Source organism: Amborella trichopoda, chromosome 3 (genome assembly GCF_054954075.1).
Source record: "Amborella trichopoda isolate Santa Cruz 75 chromosome 3, AtrichopodaSantaCruz75HAP2 v2.0, whole genome shotgun sequence".
Taxonomy (NCBI): domain Eukaryota; kingdom Viridiplantae; phylum Streptophyta; class Magnoliopsida; order Amborellales; family Amborellaceae; genus Amborella; species Amborella trichopoda.
The window spans coordinates 47,273,998-47,294,901 of NC_142338.1; the positions used below are offsets into that span (position 1 = coordinate 47,273,998).

Below are 20,904 nucleotides of genomic sequence, written 5' to 3' on the forward strand. Positions count from 1 at the left end.
ATCTCGATATCGAGATGATCAATCAAAGGGTTTTTCGACATTAAAACTACCTTTCTCGATGGATTTTGAGGTGCATCCATAGCTCTACATTACGAGGTTACAACCTTATATAAACTTTTTCCAATATAGATGTGTTGCCTATAGGGTGTGGTTTCTATAAGACGGCAACAAAAAACAATCTAATTAAAGCGCACCTCCAAATCCTATAATAACATATAATTGTGGTGTAAAATATTTTTAGGATTATCTGAAAATTTATTTTCACATCTAATTATAAATTTTAAACTCCAAAAATAGTTAAAATCAAGTATATCTATAAACATATGAAAATCTTGAAAATGAACGGTCTAGATCGATTCTGACCAATTATTCATCGAGTCTTATTCTTCATCGATGAATTGCCCCATCTATCATCCTGAGGAGAAGTTTGGTTTCAAACTCTAGCTCGAACAGGAGGAGTACGTCATTACGGCTCCTCGATGGTTACATAAATATAAGGACTGAAACCTTAGTCTTGCCTCGACATATTCGTAAAGTAGAGATGTATCGGAATGTCCGGAATTAGATCAATGAAATTTTGTTTGCTATATAAAATAAATAAAAAAGGGTGCTTCTGACCAATTATTCACTGAGTCGAGCGGAAAAAAAGGATAAACAACTTTTTCTTGAATTATTTAAAAAAAAAAAATCTATAACGAAAATTACTGATTCTGTCGATTCCGATACGATCAACCTATCGCCCGATCCGACAAGGTGAGACCGATTCGAGTTACCGAACCGTTCCTTTTAAACGCTGGTCTAGGCCATGCGTTGCAAGGTTGCAACCTTATATAAATTTCGGCGCGTTCCATAACAGTTTAATGCGCCCTGCTACTTCAACTTAGGGCCTACTTTTTAGACATGGCGACATCCATTTCTTTAAAACCAGAGCTCGCTACAATGAAAAGGAAGAAAAGAAAGCGTCGAGTTCCTGAATTTATGAGAAGAGTTTATGGCGACAAGTATGTCAATACCCTAGGAAACGTCATATTATCCATGCTTCCACTTCAAAATGGCGGAACCCTAGGGGCTCACACAGGTTGCAGGTGCAAAGGGCGTGGGTGCTTAGGTTGCAGCGGTGATCCCATGGCCTTTATCCTCAGAGATGGGGACCCCCCGGACTATCGTGCCCTAATTTCACGCTCATTTGCTGTTCTTCATTTGCTTCCAGACCTATCTTTACCATTTAGTCCTCATGTCAGGTGGACTCAGGAGCAAGTGAGTATTGGTTGTCTTTTCTCTGTGATTTGGGTTCTTTTATTTGGATTATGTGTTTGGGTTAATGTGATTTCGGGGTGTAATGGTGGTTTAGGACTGGGGGAACTATATTAATTGCCAGAAAAATAGAATGTTGGGTACTCAGGGTGTCTCTTTTTTAACATGGGGATATTGCTGAAATGCTGGTCTTTTTCATTTGAGAGAGAGAATAAATAGTTGGAATGTAGAGAGAATAAATAGTTGGAATGTAGGTCTTATTGAATTTTTTATTGTGAATTATAAGTGAAATTGGGTGTTTATAATGGGTAATATGCAATTGCAGATGATAATATAATATGAAAACTATACAAGATGCCTAACACTTTCAATGATGCCCATATTAGGATATTTATTTTCCTCTTTCTACACAAGCATCGTGATCATTTTTCCATAATGTGCTTTCTCAGTATGCATACGACTTTTAATTCTATTCAATTATCTTGTATTGCCAGATTCACTCTTGCCATTCAATATTTTCAGTGTTTACAAGAGGCAATTTTTCGCTTTTAAAACTCATATATTTTTTGTATAAATTAGATTCTTGCGGTGTTATATGTGTGCTATTTGAGCATGGTATGATCATAAGCATTCACATGTATGACTGTTATGGGAGTTGTACATGATAATATGTGCTGGTCATTTGTGCAATGTATATTTGATTGATACCCTTGCATGTGACCACAGTACCATTTTACGTTAAAGTGTTTAGCATCTATAAGGGGGAAAAAAAGTAAAACTAAAAATATGAGATAGGATTTAGTCATATTTATCTTTGGACTTTGGATAAAAAGGATTATGGATTATTGATGGTGGTTAAAGTTTAGGAGTGTTCTCTTACACAATCTTTTTATTTGTACTTTCTCATCTCAGATTGTGAGGAGGGTGATAGACATGGAAAGTTGCATTCCATACAGGTTTTCATCTTCTCCTAATGTGATGTGTGTAAAATATGAAAAGGTACATTTTGACATTATTGTATGTAGTTGTAGTCTTTTTGCTTTGAAAGGATATTATTATCGCAATCATACATCTTTGAGTTTCTCATTGGTTGGTAAATCCTATTGTTAGATAAATGATTTCATTCTAATATGCTGCTGTTGTATTCCCAATAAATATGTGTTGTTCCCAATGTTAGTTTTATATTTATTTTTACAATTTATCTTATGTCCCCCTATTTTTGTTATTTACATATTATTAGGCATTCAATTCAGGGTTTACTATCTGAGGGTTGTTTTATGGGTTTTGCATCCCAAGTTATTTTTTAAGCACTTAATGGCAGTATAAATGAATAGGTATGTAACCCAAACAACCGAGGGCTTGATGGCATAATAGAGGAATGAGTTCAATAGTCTAAGCATTATCCTAAAACAATTTTAAGAATTTATTAGCGGCAGAATCAAGTCTGTATACCAAAGTTTAGAGTGTTTATTGTTGGGAATTGGTGGGTGAAACCGGCCAAAATAAAAGATCTTTTGTTGTGTAACAAAGTAGAAACTTCAATAACTCTATTTTCAGGCATGAATGGATCACTATTACAAGACAATATTGGCCCCTTACTGATATAAATCAATGTGCATCTAGTTCTCCATGCAAATTCATCCTCAGGATGCAAGGAGGTAGAGGATTTTGTATACTATATCACCAATGCAAAATGCCCAAGTATTGCGAAATCTAGAGTACCAGAGTTGCCTCTTTTTAGAGAGAGAGAAAGTTCACAAAAATACTTGAGAACAATTGAAAACTTTGTAATCCAAGGAAGAAATTGGGTTCTTATTTATTGAGAGAGAAAATATCTTTTCAGTTCAACACAATGCGACTTTTCAATTCACTTCATAGATAAAAATCAATAACTCATAAATTCTTAATTACAACCATTAAAATGGTTCATCAATTGCAACCGACATGCAATTGGATAGCCAACAGTAATATAGTTCCAAGGTGTCTCTGCGTGGTACTAAAAAATCATTTGTCATGCTTCATATGGTGGAGGCATACGACAATTGCCGGTGGGCTCCAAATTACCATAACCACTTGTGAGCACCAAATTACCACAAATGTTAGAGGGCACCAAATTAGCAAATTATCCAAGGCACCAAATTACGGATAATGTCCCTTGTCCCACCATATGCCTTGCCCACAAAAATAAAAGGTATACAAGCCCAGCCCGACTCACACGTGTGCGCGGGCAAGGGCTCCTTGTGCGCTTATGTGAGCATCTGAGTTGCAAAGTGCCCTTGTGCGCTCGCACAAGCACATGTGTATCACATGCTTCGCGTGCTCTACATAGGCCTTCTCTCTTTTTGGTTCTTAAAATACAAGTGAAGAGGATATCTCCATATTTAAGTATGATTTTCCTTAACTCATTCGTCGATGTGTAAGCATGACTTTCCTTACCTCATTCTTCAATGTGGGGTAAATAACTCACTTCTCTATCTATAAATAAGACAAAATACAAAAGGTATTATTTTGAAATAAAACCTAGTATTTTTTATAACAAATACAACAATTTCTTTCACTTAGTTGGAAATATGTAAATATTAAACAACCATATGTCATTTTCATAATATGGAGGTATTTTTTTATTTGAATCTCTCTTTAATGTATGTACTACAAAGTACTTCAAGCTCTATGGTAGCATATAGCTTTGAACCAAGGTTTTTTGTTTAACACATTAGTAGCACAACATACAAATAACATAAAAACTCTGGTATGTAGCGTTTTACAGGCTTTGAGCTTATATCTCAATCTCATAAGCGCTCTGGAAACGGGTCCAATCTCATAGATGGCAACCTAACTTCCACACTTACATATGTGCATCTATAAAGGGTGCTCATGTACATAAAACACTCCAATTGATACCAACTATAGATATCATTAAGAGCATAAGTCAACCTCCATTCATACATATTTCCACTAGACTTATCCATTAAATGGATCCATCTAAAATGGGTGCTTGTAAAATATTTAATCATGTCTAGTGATACAATGACCGCTCAAACTACTTGTTGTTACCACTTTAAATCTAGACCTCTTGAGGTAACAAAGATTAGATTAGTTTTCCACTGTTATTGGTTACTAATGTTTTGGAAGATGCAATCTATTTGGAAATTGTATTTTGCCTTATTTGTAGAAAGAGAAGTGATAGTTTGTTTATTCCACATTGAAGATGTGGAAAAGGGAAACCTTGTTTAAATATGTGGATATCCTCTTCACTTGTATTTTAAGAATCAAAGGGAGATAAGGCTTATGTGGAATATGTACATTGTGTGAACGCGATCGTGCACACCGACTTGATGGCCACTTTGCACTTTGCATCCTCACATTGGTGCATGAGGCGCCCCTCTCTCAAGCATGTGTGCAAGTCAAGCTCATGACCCATCTTTATTTTTGCCATGTAAGACTATAGAGTAGCATCTCGGTAATGTACGCCTCCTGTGAACTTGCACAGCTCCAGTGGAATTGTGCACTCCATTGAGTTGTGCGGCATCAGATGGTTCCTGTGGAATAGTGCGTTTTGGAGAATCTTACCAATCCAATGAAGATGTGCAAGTCTGATGGATGGGTGCCTCTGGTATTCAAGTCCTACTGGTGAAGACGTGTACAAAGCACGTGACAATTGGTTTACCAAATACCAATTAGACACTTTGTGATTGTGGATGCACATGTAATCAGTGCGGTAGTTAGTTTCCCAAAATCCAAAGAGTCATCACGTGCTAGTAGGATATACTATTACATGTTACTTGTAATAGATGCGCTGTCCTGACAGTTGATATTTCAAGAGACGTAACTCTTGATTATTTTGGGTACTTGAACAGTCACACATAGTTGGTGAAAAGGCACTATACCTTTCTATAATTAAGGGACATGTTTTCTCTTTTTTTCTAACAACAAGCTTACATGCGTACATGTGAAGTCTCCCCACTTTTACTCTACCTAGAATAGAGGCAATTCCGGTGCTCAAGATCTTGCAATACTTGTGTATTTGTATTGGCAAGATAGTTTCCTCAATCCTTTGCTCCCATGCATCTCGAGGACAAATTTGCTTGGTAGATACTTAGATGTAAACTGATACTTATCAGTAAGGGGCAAATATTGTCTTGAGAAAGGGATTTTATTGCACATGGGATCAAACAGACTGAAACTTCCTTGTTTAATTCAAACTTCTATTTTTGCCCCATTGCACGCACCATTTCCAGCAAAGTGTTGGTTTAGTTTCAGTGAATTTAAAGTCTACATAAACGGAAATGAAAAAACCCTTGATTACTTGAGTCTTCGGTTATATATTTGATCTCCAATTTATTTCATATTTCTTTTCTCATTGATTATGACCCATATGTGTCATAGATGGGATTTGTGCATACACATTAAGGATGTTTCCTTTGCATATGAAATTACCCTCGATCCACGTCTGGTGAATCTTTGACTTCTCTTATTGCAGGCATGCTTGTTCTCCAATTTCTCGTACTTGTCGTGGTAGCTCTGGCATAGTATCAGTAAGAACATATTCCACTTTGGTTGTAGTCAACAAAAGCTAGAGCTTTTGTTGCCATCTCCAAATGTTTGACCCATCAAAACAGTCGATGTTCATTACCTTGATGGACTCCAATTTCACCCTAAATATTATCTTGTATTTTTGGAAATTGGTAGGTGAAATGGGGCAAAATAAGACAACTTGTGTTATGTAATAAAATAGGAATTTCAATCACTCTATTTTCAAGAACTAATAAATCGCTATCGCAAGACAGTATTTGCCCATTACGGATATAAATTAGTGCCCATCTGAGTTCTCTAGGCAAATTTGTCCTCAAGATACAAGGAAACAGAGGATTGCGTATACTATCTTGTCATACAGAATACACTAGTACTGTGAGATCTAGAGTACCAGAGTCACATCTTTTCTAGAGAGGGAAAGCTCATAAAAATATTTAGGACAATAGGAAACTTTTTAGTCAAAAGAAGAAATGGGTTCCTAATTATAGAGAGAAAATGCCTTTTCAGTTCCACTTAATGTGAGTATTCAATTTGCTGGATAAATAAAGAGTTGTAACTCTTTGCTTCTTCAAAATTGTTAAAATGCTTCATCAATTGCAACCAACATGCAATTGGATAGCCAACCGTTACAAGATTTCAAGATGTCTCTTCGGGTTCCCAAAAAATCAACACTTCATGCGCTGGATGCACACCACTGGTGAGTGCCAAATTACCACAATTGTTGGCTGGCACCAAATTATTAGTAGCGTACCTTGTCCCAGCAGGTGGCCTTCTTCATAGCGGTTAAAGGTATATAAGCCACGAACCCGATCCACACTCATACAAAGGCAAGGGCACCTCTTGCGCTGATGTGAGCGTGTGAAGTGTAAAGTGCGTCTCAAGTGCCCTTGAGTCCTCGCACATGTATGTGCACATCACGTTTCGCGTGCTCTGCATAGCCTTCTCTCCTGATTCTTTAGAACACAAATGAAGAGGATATCCCCATATTTAAGCATGATTTTCCTCACCCCATTTTTTAATGTGGCATAAATAACCTACTATTTCTCTCTCTACAAATAAAACAAAATACACTTTCCAAAGCATTATATTTCAAAGATGACGTTATCTTGAAATAACATTTAGTATTTTATGGCAAAACACAATATTTATAATGGAGGTGAAAATTTTCAACAACCCTAGCGTTCGAGTGCTTAATGGTGGCATACATCAACATGTTTGATATCGCAAATGCCATAGATCTTAATGGTGGAATGGATGTGTAGATTCCTCCCATGATTTCCTAAGTACTCGCTGGCAGATAATTGTATAGGTCCTATACCTTAAGCGTCAAAGTATTTAATGGTGAAATAAAGTGCCCTAATACTAGGCTATAGGATGAATCACAAACATCAATGCACAAGATGTCTTTATAGCCGAATATCTATGTGTAAGATGGCTTTAGTGCTGAATACTCAATTGTGATGGAGAATCCTGGTATGCCGCATATAGAAGAGATCTATATCATTTCATACACTGGAAAATCTGTCAAATATGTTAGAAATAGTGGTATCATATCAATGCGCATGAGCCAAAAATGTCTTAACCATGGGATCAATGTGAGAACTCTAATTAAAAATTTGTTATTTGACTCAAGCGTACTTTGTTCATTTTGAAACATGATGGGAAGGTCCCAAGTCAATTATAAGTTTCCCATGTGTCCAATAATCCAAGTCATCCACATTCCTTGCCATGTAGGACCACAAAGCTCCAAAAGGAAGGATGAGATGCCATGTGCCCTCCACACCTTTGGAGGTTATAGCAATTGCCTAAAAGCTTTTATAAATGAAGAAATAAATGAAGGAGAAAGGTTATGAAGTGTGATAGAGTGTTAGAGGTAGGACATACAGAAGATGAACATACCATAACGATTTTTAGAGACTTTTCAATTTTTCTCATCAATAAGAACGAGAACAAGGGAGGAAACCAAAGCGTATATGCTGCTTTTTTTTTGTTTTTTGGTTTTTTGATGTGAAATTTTTCCTTTATTTAATCCAAAGGTCTTCTTTGGGTGATAAGTTGTGGGGATCTTGGCCAGGGGGTGGCAATCCCCTCTTAGGAATCTCGATTTGGAGCCGGAGCCCTTCCTCCTGTCAAGCGATCTCGATCCCTACCTACTGGGATCTCGATTCCTAATTTAAAAGGTCCTTGGCTGAAAAGGATCATGATCCCTATGGATGGGGGATTGCAACTCCACAAAGGACATGGGTGCTCCTAATTTGAAAGGATTTCACTCCCAAGGCGTTTTAAGATTTTTTGAATTTTTTTATTCCCATGTCTCTATCCCCTATGAAAACATTTCATCTCTCTCTAACCTTTCACTCCTTTTTTTCCTATCACATACAATGTTTTAAAAAACGGTCCGCCCGGTGCCTAGGCGCCCACGTAGGCAGCCTAGACCAAAATACTTCACGCCCAGACCCAGGCGGCCCTACACTGGTGGATGTACCTGGGTGGGCGCCTAGGTGGGCCCCTAGGTGGGCGGACTTGAGCTTTTTCTTTAAAACAAACCCCAAAAGGAAAAATGGGGTAACTTTGACCCTCAAAAAGGTTTAAATAGGTTATGGGGGTTATTTTAAACCCCCCAAAGTTAAAAGAAAAATTCCATAAACCTTCAATCTCTTTAGCTATACCGGTTTCTGAGAATCGAAAGTATTTTTTGTGGTTTGAAGAAGCTTCCTAAACCTTTTCACTTATTATGAAATATGGAGAGTTGGAGACTATTACTAATACATATCCTATTAGACTTTTAAATTTTGTATGGTTTGAATTTTGAAAGTTTGAACAAGTTTATTCTCAACATGCGATATGTCATATGTTTGTATATAAAAAAATATGTTACAATATTTTCAAATATAATAAATTCTAAAATTAACACAAATATATGTATATTCTAACATTCTAAAATTTCACGCTTGTGGAGCCCCTAAAGAATTCACATAAGAGGGGTCAAGACATAGCAGTGGAAACCCCTATTTGAAATCGCATCGTCTTCACCATTCCGCTAACTATCTCTTCCCCTTATTCCATCAATACCTCTTTCTCTACATCAGATCTCTCTCTATTGATGGATTTTGCTTTGGAAAATATTGTGTTATTTTAAATTAATATCTCTTTTGTACCATAGTGTTTTGAAAAGTGTGATTTGTCTTATTTATAGAGAAAAAAGTAATGGGTTATTTATCCCGAAAGGAAGAATGGGATGAAGAAGCCTTCTTTACATATGAGTTTATCCTCTTTATTTGTGTTCTAAGAACCAATACGATAGAAGGCCTTGTAAAGTATGCTTAGTGTGCAAATGCTCACGTGCGTGTACGAAATGCAAGGCCGCTTGATAGCGCACTTTACACTTTGCATGCTTACATTGACGCATATGGCGCCTTTGCCTGTGCATATGTGCGGGTCGGGCATGTGGCTTGTCTATCTTTTTGGCTCAATGAGCAAAGCCATAAGAGCTTGTGGCTTGTCTATCTTTTTGGCTCAATGAGCAAAGCCATAAGGTGGTCTTAGGGTTGTTCCAAGTGAGATCTATACTCCATTGGTAGATGCATGGTTTTGGTCTATTGGTACACTCTGGTGATTTGTGCCCCATTGGTTTCGATGGATTGGTGCACACCAGTGATTTGAGCCCCATCAATGACGATGCACAGCTTCTGTGGATTGGTGCGCTCCAGTCCTTCTGCTCCATAAGTGAAGACGCATATAGATCATGACAGTTACGTTCCCGAAACTCAAAGAAGCCCCACGTGATTGTTGGCTACCCTGTTGCATGTCAGCTACAGTAGATCCACTATTTTGACTATTGAGATTTCGAGAGATGCAATTCTTGGCCTAATGCGTACTCGAACAATTATGCATAGTAGGTGAAAGGCACTTTCTCTCTATAAATAGGGATTGTTACTTCCAATCCTCATAACGAAGTTTTTCTACTCCTAAGTGTTTGTGAGAACCTTCTCTCTTTAGATTGAGGCGATTTTGGTGCTTTAGATCTTGTAGTACTTGTTAATTAGTATTGGTAAGATAGTTTTCACAATCTTTTACCCCCATATATCCAAATAACAGATATGCCTGATCGAAACTTAGATGCACACTTATTTTTATCAATAAGCGGCTAATATTATCTTGAGAATGCGATCATTCATGCCTGGGATCAGAGAGATTGAAACTTCCTTTGTTCCTTTTATTCATTCATTATTTATTTTTTCTTGTATCACCTTTCATTTCAACAATTTAGGACAATATTTTGGGTAAAACATGGAGTCTGTCAAAGTTATGAATATCGACCGCTTTGATGTATTGAACTTTTGGAGGTGGCAACAAAACCTCATATCTTTGATGACCACAGTCATGGTGGTTTATGTTCTCACTGATCTTATGCTAGAGGGGCCACCACAAGTGGAAGGAGAGACAATGGAACAACCACAAAAGCGAGAGGAAAAGTCAAAACTTAGTTGGAATTGCTTTAAGGATGACTTCATATGCAAATGCACGCATCCTCGACGTACTCACGACCCCATCTTCGACATGTATGGTCTTTGTCTGCAACAAAAGAGGTGTGGAATAAATTGGAAATGAAGTACAAGACTGAAGAGTCAGCTAACCAAATATTTTTGATTTCCAATTATCTTGGCTTTAAACTCACTAAAAATGAACTATACTGAGTCAAGTATATGAGTTGCAGGTTATTGTAAGTGAACATCAAGGTTGTGGAATAGAGTTGAATGAGGCTTTCCAAGTGGGAACATCATTCATAAGTTACCTCCATCAAAAGGAAAAACAGAAGGATGTTATCATGGAAACTTTGCTGACAAGGGACTTCTAGTCCAAGGCAAACCTTTTATAGGACAAGTCTAAGGACAAGGCTCCTAACAAGAAGTCTTTTTTTTCCCGAGTAGCAAAAAGACATCTCTAAAGACAAAAAGTGTAAACTGAAAGGTATATGCTACCTTTGTGGGAAAACTAATGCACTACTTTAAGGTGTGCTGACACGAAAAGAGGGTTGTAAAGGCCTTAAACCAAGCAAACTTAACCACCGAAAAAGAAATTTATGGCTATGATCATTGAGGCAAATTTAATTGGAAATGATTCAGGTTGGTGGGTAGACACAGTTGTTACCATTCATGTTTGTAATAACCTAGATTATTTCAAGACCTATGAGCTGGTGGAGGATGGGAAGTCAATTAAATTGGAAACCAAAGCTTGGCAAGGATGCTTGGTAAAGGCATAGTGGACCTGACATTTTGTTTAGGTGAGGTTCTCACTTTGGAGAACGTGTTTTATGTGCCGGAGATGAGGATAAACCTGGTGTCGGATTATTTGCTCATAGTTCTTGAATGATCATATGATGTGATAAGGCCATTTTGACCGAGAGTGATGTCTTTGTTGTCAAAGGATATACATCTAATGTGATGTTCAAGCCCGATTTAAGTAATGAAATAGAGAACTCTTCCATGTATCTTGTGAGTGTTACCAATTTGTGGCATGCTAGATTAGATCACTTGAAATTTTTCTTTGATCAAAACTATGAATGATCCACAGATAACAAAATCCTACATGGCATAGCTCTCTAGATTGTAGGTGCCATTATCTCCATCCATTTTATAAATAATACAGTATGATCCACAGATATGCAGTACGACCATCAGCCTCCAAAACGTGAACAAATGACTGAACACAATCCAAGAGAAATCTTATAATAATACTATACACCTTCCCACTTTGTCAATGTACTTTATTATAAAAAATACTAAGTATATGCTTGTGAGTATACAGTCCATGAACTCATTTTCAATTATGTAGCATTGTCCATGAGAAATATTATATAATTATATCAACATTAAATTAAGTCCACTATATAAATGTACCTTAATATACATAATACTAAGTATATCGTTTTTTTATTATTAGGATTTCGTACGTTATATATTCCTTAAACAAAATGTCGTATCTATCTTATGCAGCAATACGAGTATAACCTACCCAGATTTAAACATTAAACCCTAATCCCAAAATTGTATTGCTTCTGCATAACCATATCAGTACAATCTATTTTAAGGGCTTGTATGCATGTGCTCGTTCACTGATGGTAACGAGTTCATAGTCCTTGAGAAATCTTGTAGTGGTACTGATGTTGATGAGTATATAGTCCATGTACGCATTTATATTTTGTAGCATTGTCAACGAGAAATCTTATAGTAATATGATCTGACTATCAACATCAGTTTAAAACTTTAAATCCACTTTATCAATGTACTTTATTGTAAAAAAAAATGATGTGTATGCTAATGAGTATACAATCCATGAACTCAGTTCTAATATGTAGTGCAGTCTATGAGACATCTTATAGTAATAATAGCAACATAATTTAATTCCACAATTCAATGTACCTTAATACAAAGAATACCAAGTATATGGTTTTTTAATTATTAAGATTTCATACAAAATTATAAACAAAATGTTTTATATGTATATATATATTTTTATAGTTTCCACATAGTTGACGGTTTTTTATTTTATATTATTTAGCAGTGTTTGAAAGCAATGGTATTTTAATTTATCTATTTATTCTCCTAAATTTCATGATTAAATTTTGTTTTATGGTAAAAAATATTTTATGGATTTTGTAATTCCATTTGTTTTTTATCTCTTAAAAAATTAATTTAATATCATTTCGAACTTTTAATACATCTCGCTTCAAATCTTCCTTAAATTTGTTCCTTGATTTCTTTAATTATTAAGATTTCATCAGTTATATTTTTTGAATAAAATTTCTTGTCTATCTTTTTATAGTTTCTAGTGTTGATACACTTTTTTTACTATTGAAAAGTATTTGAAGATGATGACATTCTTCATTTATTAAATATCATGTCAAGCATTTATTGCATCTCACTTCAAATCTTCTTTAAATCTATTACTTGATGTTTTAGTTATTAAGATTTCATAAATTATATATTTTTTAAACAAAATGTTTTTTTCATCTATTTATATTTTTTACAACTGAGGATTTTGTATATTATTTAAATGTATTTGAAAGTGATCATTTTTTCATTTTTCATTTTTTATTCTCTTTTTTTTTTGTCAAAATTTTGGATGATAGTACAAAATCTTTTATTGGATGTCGCACTCACCTTAATGTCTTTTATTTATTAAAAAGTTTATTATGTATCATTTCTAGCATTTACTGCATCTCACTTTAATTCTTTCCTAAATCTATTCCTTGATTATTATTTTTTAAATTATTAACTTTTAGTATGCATTTTAACACAAATCACTCTTGAGTTTTATATAAATCTTGTTATTATTTATAGAAAATTTACTCTTTCGACTTCGTGCCTCACTTATATTTATTCATTGCTTTGGTCACTCAAGCATATTTTCATGTCTAGAGACTGTAACTGTACATTGGTTTTGGACTTCCAAATTTTCCTTAGGTGCATAGAGGCATCGACCCTAGTGTAGTGTGGGGCTTTGCTCTATATAGCAGCTCACTATCCCCCTATGAAATTCCTCGTTTTCTTCATTGAATGTCAAGCTCCAGGCTAATGCAAGGTTCCACGGAATCACAATTTTGGTTTACAGAATCACTGTTTCAAGGCAAGTTTTTTTTCACCTTTTATGTTTGTATTCATGCATTTTATATTTGTGTTTGTTATGCTTCTGTGTTTTTGCTTCCTCAATCCTCCTAGAGTTGAGGAATTTTGCACCTCCCTAAGTGCGATACATGTCATGATTTATGAAGTTGGTCGAAGTTTATGTGGACTACTGAGGAGCATATTGTTATCACTGAAATAAGCATTGTGATAACAGAATTGAGCTCTATGATCCATAAACTGTTCTATGTTTGATAGTACTTGCATTTAGGTTTTGTTCTTATTTTGATTTGTGTTCAGCATCGTATTTATGATCTTAGTGAAAGATTGAATAGGATTGTCAAAGAAATCTATAGTGTTTTGAATAAGAATGTAGAGAGACTATTAAGGACGTGATAGATGAACTTCACCGATCTCTTAGTTTTTATTTATGTTTTATCACTGTTTTTAAGACGAGTGTTGTCCTCTTTTGTACAATTGTCTTTATGTTGTAATAAGGGTTGTACTATCGGGACTTGGATTTGTGATGGATTTATCATATATATGTTTTTTTTTTACTTATATGTACCACACAACATTGTACTCTGGACTTAGTGACAGCTGTGCGTGTTGCAAGCTTTAATGTTATTTGGCTTTTGCTTTTCATCTAATCTCCTTAATGAATGATAAAAAGTATTCATTTTGGAGATCTGTGGCTATAATAATATCTTAATTGAGCGTGAAAATACTCACTTAAGAGCTTACTCCAAACTAAACTTCAAACGCGTTATACCTTCTCTAGAATGTTTCATGTCCTTTTTTAATGCCTAAGGGCATTTAATTTAGGACTTGGATGGTTCTTATTGCGTGGACTCTCAATTGAGTATCTTCACATTCTCTTAATAGCTTACTCCAAGCTAGGTTTCAAAAGTGTTATCCTTTCTTAAAATGTTCTATATCCTTTTTTAAGCGCCTAAAAGCATTTAATTTAGGACATGGGATGTTATCATTGCGAGGGGTTCATTCTATAGTGACCTGCGCTATTGTGCATGCTTAAAAAGCAATGCCGATAGCCCTTCTCTTTGGTATCATGACCAATACGTCCATAGTATTAATACGTCCATAGTATTAAGATATGATATTCTTCATATTTATGTATTTTTAGATACTTGAGGTTGCTTTTGGATTATGACATGTAAAATACATTTTTTTCAATTTCCACATAGCTTCCTCTTATGCTAATCGAACAACAAATCGGACTTTCCACCTTGCTGCCCTAACGTCAGACAAAGACGTGCTACAAGAGTTGCTTCGAGCTAGTGGGAATGCCCTCCCCATTTATATTGTCACTATCATTGTTATTGGAAGCCAAAGTGCTTTCGAGGCGACAATTATACGCCCTTGATCTCCAATTTGAAGGTGCTGCACAACCTAGGAAGAAAGAGGCTAAGTAATCACGGCTCATGAGGCCTTCATTTTTCCCCTCTCATCCTCGTGTACAAGAGAGGAGGGAAGTAGAAGTGAAAGCACTTGACCAGGAAAATGATGCCCTTAGATCCCAAGTTAGTGACCTCTCTGACGAGTTTGCCACCGAAAACGTTTTTACATAACAGTTTTGTCTTTTGAGATGAATGAATGCGGAATGGAGTTGGACAGGTTGTGTGCTGAGCGATGGACAAGGTATCTTACACATTGAGAGCTTCATGCTATTGCTGGCCTAGAGGTTTGCCTAGGATGTGATGGTGAATACGAAGAAGATGTAGATCAAGATGAAGTTGATGGTAATGGTGATGGTGATGGTGATGGTGATGGTGATGGTGATGTTGAAGGCGATGGAGATGGCAATATTGATGATGATGTGGATCTAGTGATAGGCAATGATGGTGATGCTGATGACGATGTGGATCCAATAATAGGTGGGGGCAAAGATCATGGAGATGCTCACTAGGGCTTGTAGATGCTCTATTTGGATCTCGGGTTTTTGGATTTTTTTGGAATATGTTATAGCTCGATGAAGCTCTTGGTATGGTTGAACTGGTGGAGTTGTGGTGCTTCTTTTTCTTCTTCTATTGTTTGTAGTCCTTTTTTTGCACTTTAGAAAGGTGAGTCCCTCCCCCTTCTTCAACTTATATCTTAGTTGTTGGGAGCGGGAACGGGTGCAGGTGCGGATGTGGGTGCGAGAGCCCTGGATTGGCAGTAGGCTAAAGGTCCCTACCCTTGGAGCGTTTTGGAGCACTGCTTAGGGAGCGATCTCGTACATACAAATTGCATGTATATGGGAGTGCTGCTCAAGGAGCGATCTCGTACATACAAATTGCATGTATATGCGAGCGCAGGTGTAGCGCCCCTATATGTGTGCGTGTATATATATATATATATATATATATATATATATATATAAATATATATATATATATATATATATATATATATATATATATATATATTATCTATATATACTATGGTTGTTTAGGGCCTCAATCTTATATAAACAATCAATCCGTTAGCAATATCGATATGCTTAACACATGATAATAAGAACTTTATTGCTAGAAAGTCCCTTAAAAGAAGTGAGAAAAAATGAAAATAGCAAGGTCATGATAGGAATTGAACATAGATTTATTATTAAGCCACTAGGGCCTTTCATCTAGGTTACTTCAGTGCATATTACATGGAGGCATCCAAAAGGAAGCCGAAAAAAAAAGCACAACACCAAGAGAGTGATGAACCTAATTTTTCAATCTTTATCTCATAACATTCTTTTTAAACAATGTGTTCATAATTTTGACAGACTCCATGTTTCATCCGAAATATTATATTGAATTGTTGAAATGAAGGTTGAAATAGGGCAAAATAAATGATGAATGAAACAAAGGAAGTTTCTCAAGACAATATTTATGCCTTATCGATAACAATCATTGTGCATCTAAGCTTCTATCAAGTGAATTTGTGCTCATGATACATGGGAGCAGAGGATTGAGAAAGTTATCTTGCCAATACAGATGCAGAAGTACTACAGGATCTAGAGCATCAGAGTTGGTTTTTTAGAGAGAGAGTTATCATAAAAACATTAGGAAGTAAGAAAACTTCATTATGAAGATTGGAAGAAACAAGTCCTTATTTATAGAGAGATAAAGTGCCTTTTTACTTATGTCGTGTGACTGTTCAAGTAAGCGTTAGGTCAAGAATTGTGTCTATTGAAATCTCAATCATCAGAATGGTGTATTTGCTGCAATTGACATGCACCATAATAGCCAACGTCACATGATGTCTCTTCAGGTTCCTGGAAACAAGCCACCATGTCTTACACGTGTGAGCCAAAAGTCACCGTCTTTTTGCGTTTCGAAAAACCAACTATCATGCTACCTATGCACGTCTCTTCTAGTGGAACACAAACTACCGGAGCGCATGCTTTGTATGCACTTCTTCACTTGTTGGGCACAATTCACGGGAGCGCATCAAACCACGGAATGCCTTTCGACCACCAAATTACCAGAGAGCACAATGTATCAGTGGCATGCAGTGAAAAGAATACGAGCCACAAGCCCGATCCACACACGTGCTTGGAAAAGGGTGCCTTATGTGCCGATGCGAGTGTGCGAGGTACGAAGTGCACCATTAACTTCCCGTGCACCTTCGCACACGCTCATGCTTTGGAAGACCTTATCTCCCATTGGTTCTTAATTCACAAGTGAAGAGGATAAACAAGGAAAGGCTTCCCTCAATCGATTCTCCCATGTAGGATACATAAACCCACTATCTTTCTATAAATAAGACAATATACTTTCCAACACATTACTCTTTCTGGAATACCATGGTACAAAAAGGAGATATTATTTTGAAATAATATATAGCATTTTCCAAAACAAAACACAAGATTCTTGCCATCGATCTAATTGAGCGTTTCACAAAAGAAGGTGCTCAATTAATATTCTGCACAGAGAAACTAAAATTACTTGCAATCTGGATAACTGAGAATCTGGCGCGACCTATTGCTCCATCTGTCTTGAAGCACAGAGCTTTTTCTTTTCATTATGATCTATCAAAAGGGTGTGGTTTGTATCAGGCTGAGGCCCTAAACAATCAAAGTAAGACCCACCTCCAAATAGTATTGAAATATGTCGTTTTAGCATTGAAAATCTTTATTATAACCTAAAAATTTACTTTTATCTCTGATTATAAAATTTAGGGAAATTATCACAATATCTCTGATTATAAAATTTAAGGAAATTATCACAAATATATCTTAACTTTTGTCTATTTAAAAAAAAAACCCTCAATTTTCATAAACCTCACCCACACTTTTTTTTTTCAATTTTTGGCATTTTTTTGACCAAAATAACATTCACGGTAGTCGTATTACCGTGAAGCACCATTACGGTACTTTAAGTACTATAAAAACTAACCCATGTTATACGGTATTTTATATACTGTAAGGAGTAGAAGAATTATTACGGCACTCGAAATGCTGTAATAGTATTGCACCTTATAAACCCTACCAAAAACCATTTTTTCCTTTACGGTTATGTTTGTATTTATCTCTTCTTTATCTCTCGAATTCTTTTTATATTTATCTCTTCTTGCTCTCTCTAACTCTTTTTAATATTTATCTCTTCTTTCTCTTTCTAAATCTCTCTCTCCAGCGGTTTAGAGAGAGAAAGAAGAGATAAATATTAAAAAGAATTAGAGAGAGAAAGAAGAGATAAATATTGAAAAGAATTAGAGAGAGAAAGAAGAGATAAATACAAACAAAACCATAAAAGAGAAAAGGGTTTCGGGTAGGATTTATAGGGTACGATTCTATTACGGCATTTCGAGTGCCGTAATAATACTTCAACTCCTTATGGTATATAAAATTCCATATAACATGGGTTAATTTTTACAGTACCGTAATGGTGCTTCACGGTAATACGATTACCGTGAAAGTTATTTTGGAAAAAAAAACCCAAAATTGAAGAAAAAGGTTGTGGGCGAGGTTTATGAAAGTTGAGGGTTATTTTTTCTAAATAGACCGTGATAATTTTTTTAAAATTTAAAGCTTAAAAAATAGTGTAGATTTATAAACAGTTTAAAATCTTGAAAATTGATGGTCTAGATAATGCACTATTTCCAAGATTTAAAGTCCAATTTTTTTTTATGTTCATGTATCTCAAGGTCGAGATGATCAGATTTGAAGGTTTTTCAGCATCGAGACAATTTCTAGTGAAATTTTCGGGTGCGCCTTAGTTTGATTGTTCAGGGCCTCAACCTTATATAACCTTTTTCCCTATCAAAATTGTAGAGATGTTCTGCTGATTTTTAACTGGGTACTGGAATTGTTGTCTAATTTTTACTAGGCGATTGGTTGAGACAAAGGTTTCGCTCTTAATCATTTATCATTAGTTTGCAGTGGATCAGCTCTAGCCCCATGATAGATGTTTTCTGTTCTTCAGCCTGGAGTCTTCTCCTAACTAGGGTAAGAGCTCATCTGCTTTCTTTCTGTTCTGGATCTTTAAAGCTTAGCTGTATTTGTTCTGTTTTACTAAGATCTACTTTTCCTTCAGCATAATCTGCCATGATTTTTTGCTCAATCCCTTTACCTATGCTGTCAAGGGAATGGCCTCTTGTATATTCTTAATTATATCTTGTTTTGAGAAATTGGGGAAATTTATCATTAAACTGTAGCTTTATGTTTCACATGCAGATTGGGGATGAATTCATGTTTCATCTACTGAGACACACATCTATATTTTCCCCTCTTAACAATGGGAATTACATTCAGATTGCAGGCGCTCCCTTTACTGATTTTATTAGAAGGTTCATTCGTGTCTTTTATATTTACATGGAAATTTCTTGACCTTGAATTCCATACCATGCATAGCCACTTTGTTGAGCAAATTATGAGGTCATCTCCTCCTTGTGGTATATTAAAATATACCATAAAGGTGTCATTTATGATGTAGGCAAAGTATACCTTTCCCTGTGATTTGGTACTGAATGCTTCCTATTTTCCTTTTGCTTAGGCGATGATGCAAAAATGGTAACAAAAAAAATCCACATGATTTGTAATGAATAAAAATCTAAATGAGTGGCGGTGGAGAAAATTTTGGGAGGTGAAAATGGGTCCTCTGAGTTGAAGCTGAACAACAAAAGAAGAAAAAAATCTCACTTAAAATGCAATCCTAGCACTGCTTTTGTTGTCGTGGAACCAGGGTAGGTCTATGAAGAGCAGGTTTATGAGGATCATTGTCGTTTCATATCAGAGGTTTCATGTTGGAAAATTTTATTGGGAGTGGATCCTATGGGTGGGTGAAGCATGAGATTTACAGAATTCTCCATCGAATTGAAATCAAACAGCAATTGGGTGAGCTCAAGCATTAATGATTTTGCCATGTTGGACATTGTTTTATGTATGTATTACCACTTACCAGCGTCCAAAACATTTACTTTATAAGCAAACACGATGACTTGAAGTTATGCAGAGCAAGAAAGCATGTATAGCATAGTATAATAGTATCATCATCTATCATGGAGACATGCAATGGAGGTTTTTACACACCTCCTCTTAAAGTCTATTGTTTTCCATCAAAAGGAGTGTGCGTATTATCTCAACCACATTTATCTTGTATATTGCATGTGTGCTGCACTTTCTATTGATAAGCATGAAAAAAGAGATGGCTCGTTATAAAGATTTGGCTGTTTATATTAGGCACTTATTGGCATGCACGTGAATGCATTTGAGCTTATAAAATCTATGGTCACTGGTTTGTGTCACTGTTCAATCAATCATGATGTAAAGATAATGAGAGCTGTCCATTGGTTCGAATTGTGATAATAATTATTAGTAGAGGTTATGTGATTAAATGAAACTCATTAAGTATGATTTTCTAAAAATGAAATGCTCAATGTTAACTTTATAGATATTCATCTGTTCAATTACTCCACCATATTAATTTATGTGAAAGTATATTACAATATGGGGCTGGAAGAACTTCTTAAGCCCCATAATAGTTTAGCTAACAATGTAAATGATGGAAAGATCCTCAATACGTGGTGATTATATGTTGGAATTAGCCTTAAATTTCAACATTTTCAAATGGCTTTTGACTTCAGCGGGAGCACGAGAGCAACATGACTTTAGGATCTGGACATACTAGGACCAACAGTCATGGAACCCCGATTAGGTCATGAGGATGATTTATATATGGGAGGTACAGAGAGGGTTGAGGGTTACTTCTAAGTTAGGATCGGTTGTTATGTTTGTGCCTCTTGATTGAGTAATGGGTCAGGGCAATACGATTTATATATGAGCTTGATGACTAAAAATCATGTGTGGGAATATTAGGGTCAATAGAGGGTATTGGCCTAAATTCCCGACTATTACAAACCTTTTTGTAGTATGTATATACAATCGTAATGTATGGGAAGCCGCTTTTCCAAGGATTCACTGGATAGGGATACGCATATGCATCGAGAGAGGAACTCCTGCATCTTGTGTGTATGTCCTTTAGGGGGTGTACTTGGAATTTATTTA

At 35.8% G+C, this 20,904-nt stretch overlaps 1 protein-coding gene across 20 annotated transcripts; it reads left to right on the plus strand.

The window, feature by feature from the left end:
• The first annotated feature begins 859 nt into the window (after positions 1 to 859).
• Positions 860 to 20,059, plus strand: LOC18443854 (telomerase reverse transcriptase). Of its 20 annotated transcripts, none has more exons than XR_016051360.1 (7): positions 860 to 1,257; positions 2,167 to 2,210; positions 5,735 to 5,789; positions 10,205 to 10,376; positions 18,774 to 18,846; positions 19,075 to 19,187; positions 19,394 to 20,059. XR_016051360.1 is itself a non-coding variant. In XM_088860976.1 (6 exons), the coding sequence occupies exons 1-6, from the start codon at positions 901 to 903 to the stop codon at positions 19,398 to 19,400; spliced, it is 954 nt and encodes a 317-aa protein (XP_088717102.1). In that variant the 5' UTR covers positions 860 to 900; the 3' UTR covers positions 19,401 to 20,059. The 20 variants fall into 20 exon arrangements, 10 of the variants coding, with proteins under 10 accessions (XP_088717102.1, XP_088717103.1, XP_088717104.1 ...); XR_016051362.1 differs by having other exon boundaries at positions 18,781 to 18,846; XR_016051361.1 differs by lacking the exon at positions 5,735 to 5,789 and having other exon boundaries at positions 2,167 to 2,253.
• The last annotated feature ends 845 nt before the right edge of the window (positions 20,060 to 20,904 follow it).

What these genes read in the sequence shown, in the direction of transcription:
- LOC18443854 (XM_088860975.1), top strand. Translation starts at nt 901, where the DNA reads ATGGCGACATCCATTTCTTTAAAACCAGAGCTCGCTACAATGAAAAGG. An exon ending in TGCCGATGCGAGTGTGCGAG is followed by an intron (nt 16,995 to 18,780) that starts GTACGAAGTGCA and finishes ATTAGTTTGCAG; the next exon opens with TGGATCAGCTCTAGCCCCAT. An exon ending in GGAGTCTTCTCCTAACTAGG is followed by an intron (nt 18,847 to 19,074) that starts GTAAGAGCTCAT and finishes TTTCACATGCAG; the next exon opens with ATTGGGGATGAATTCATGTT.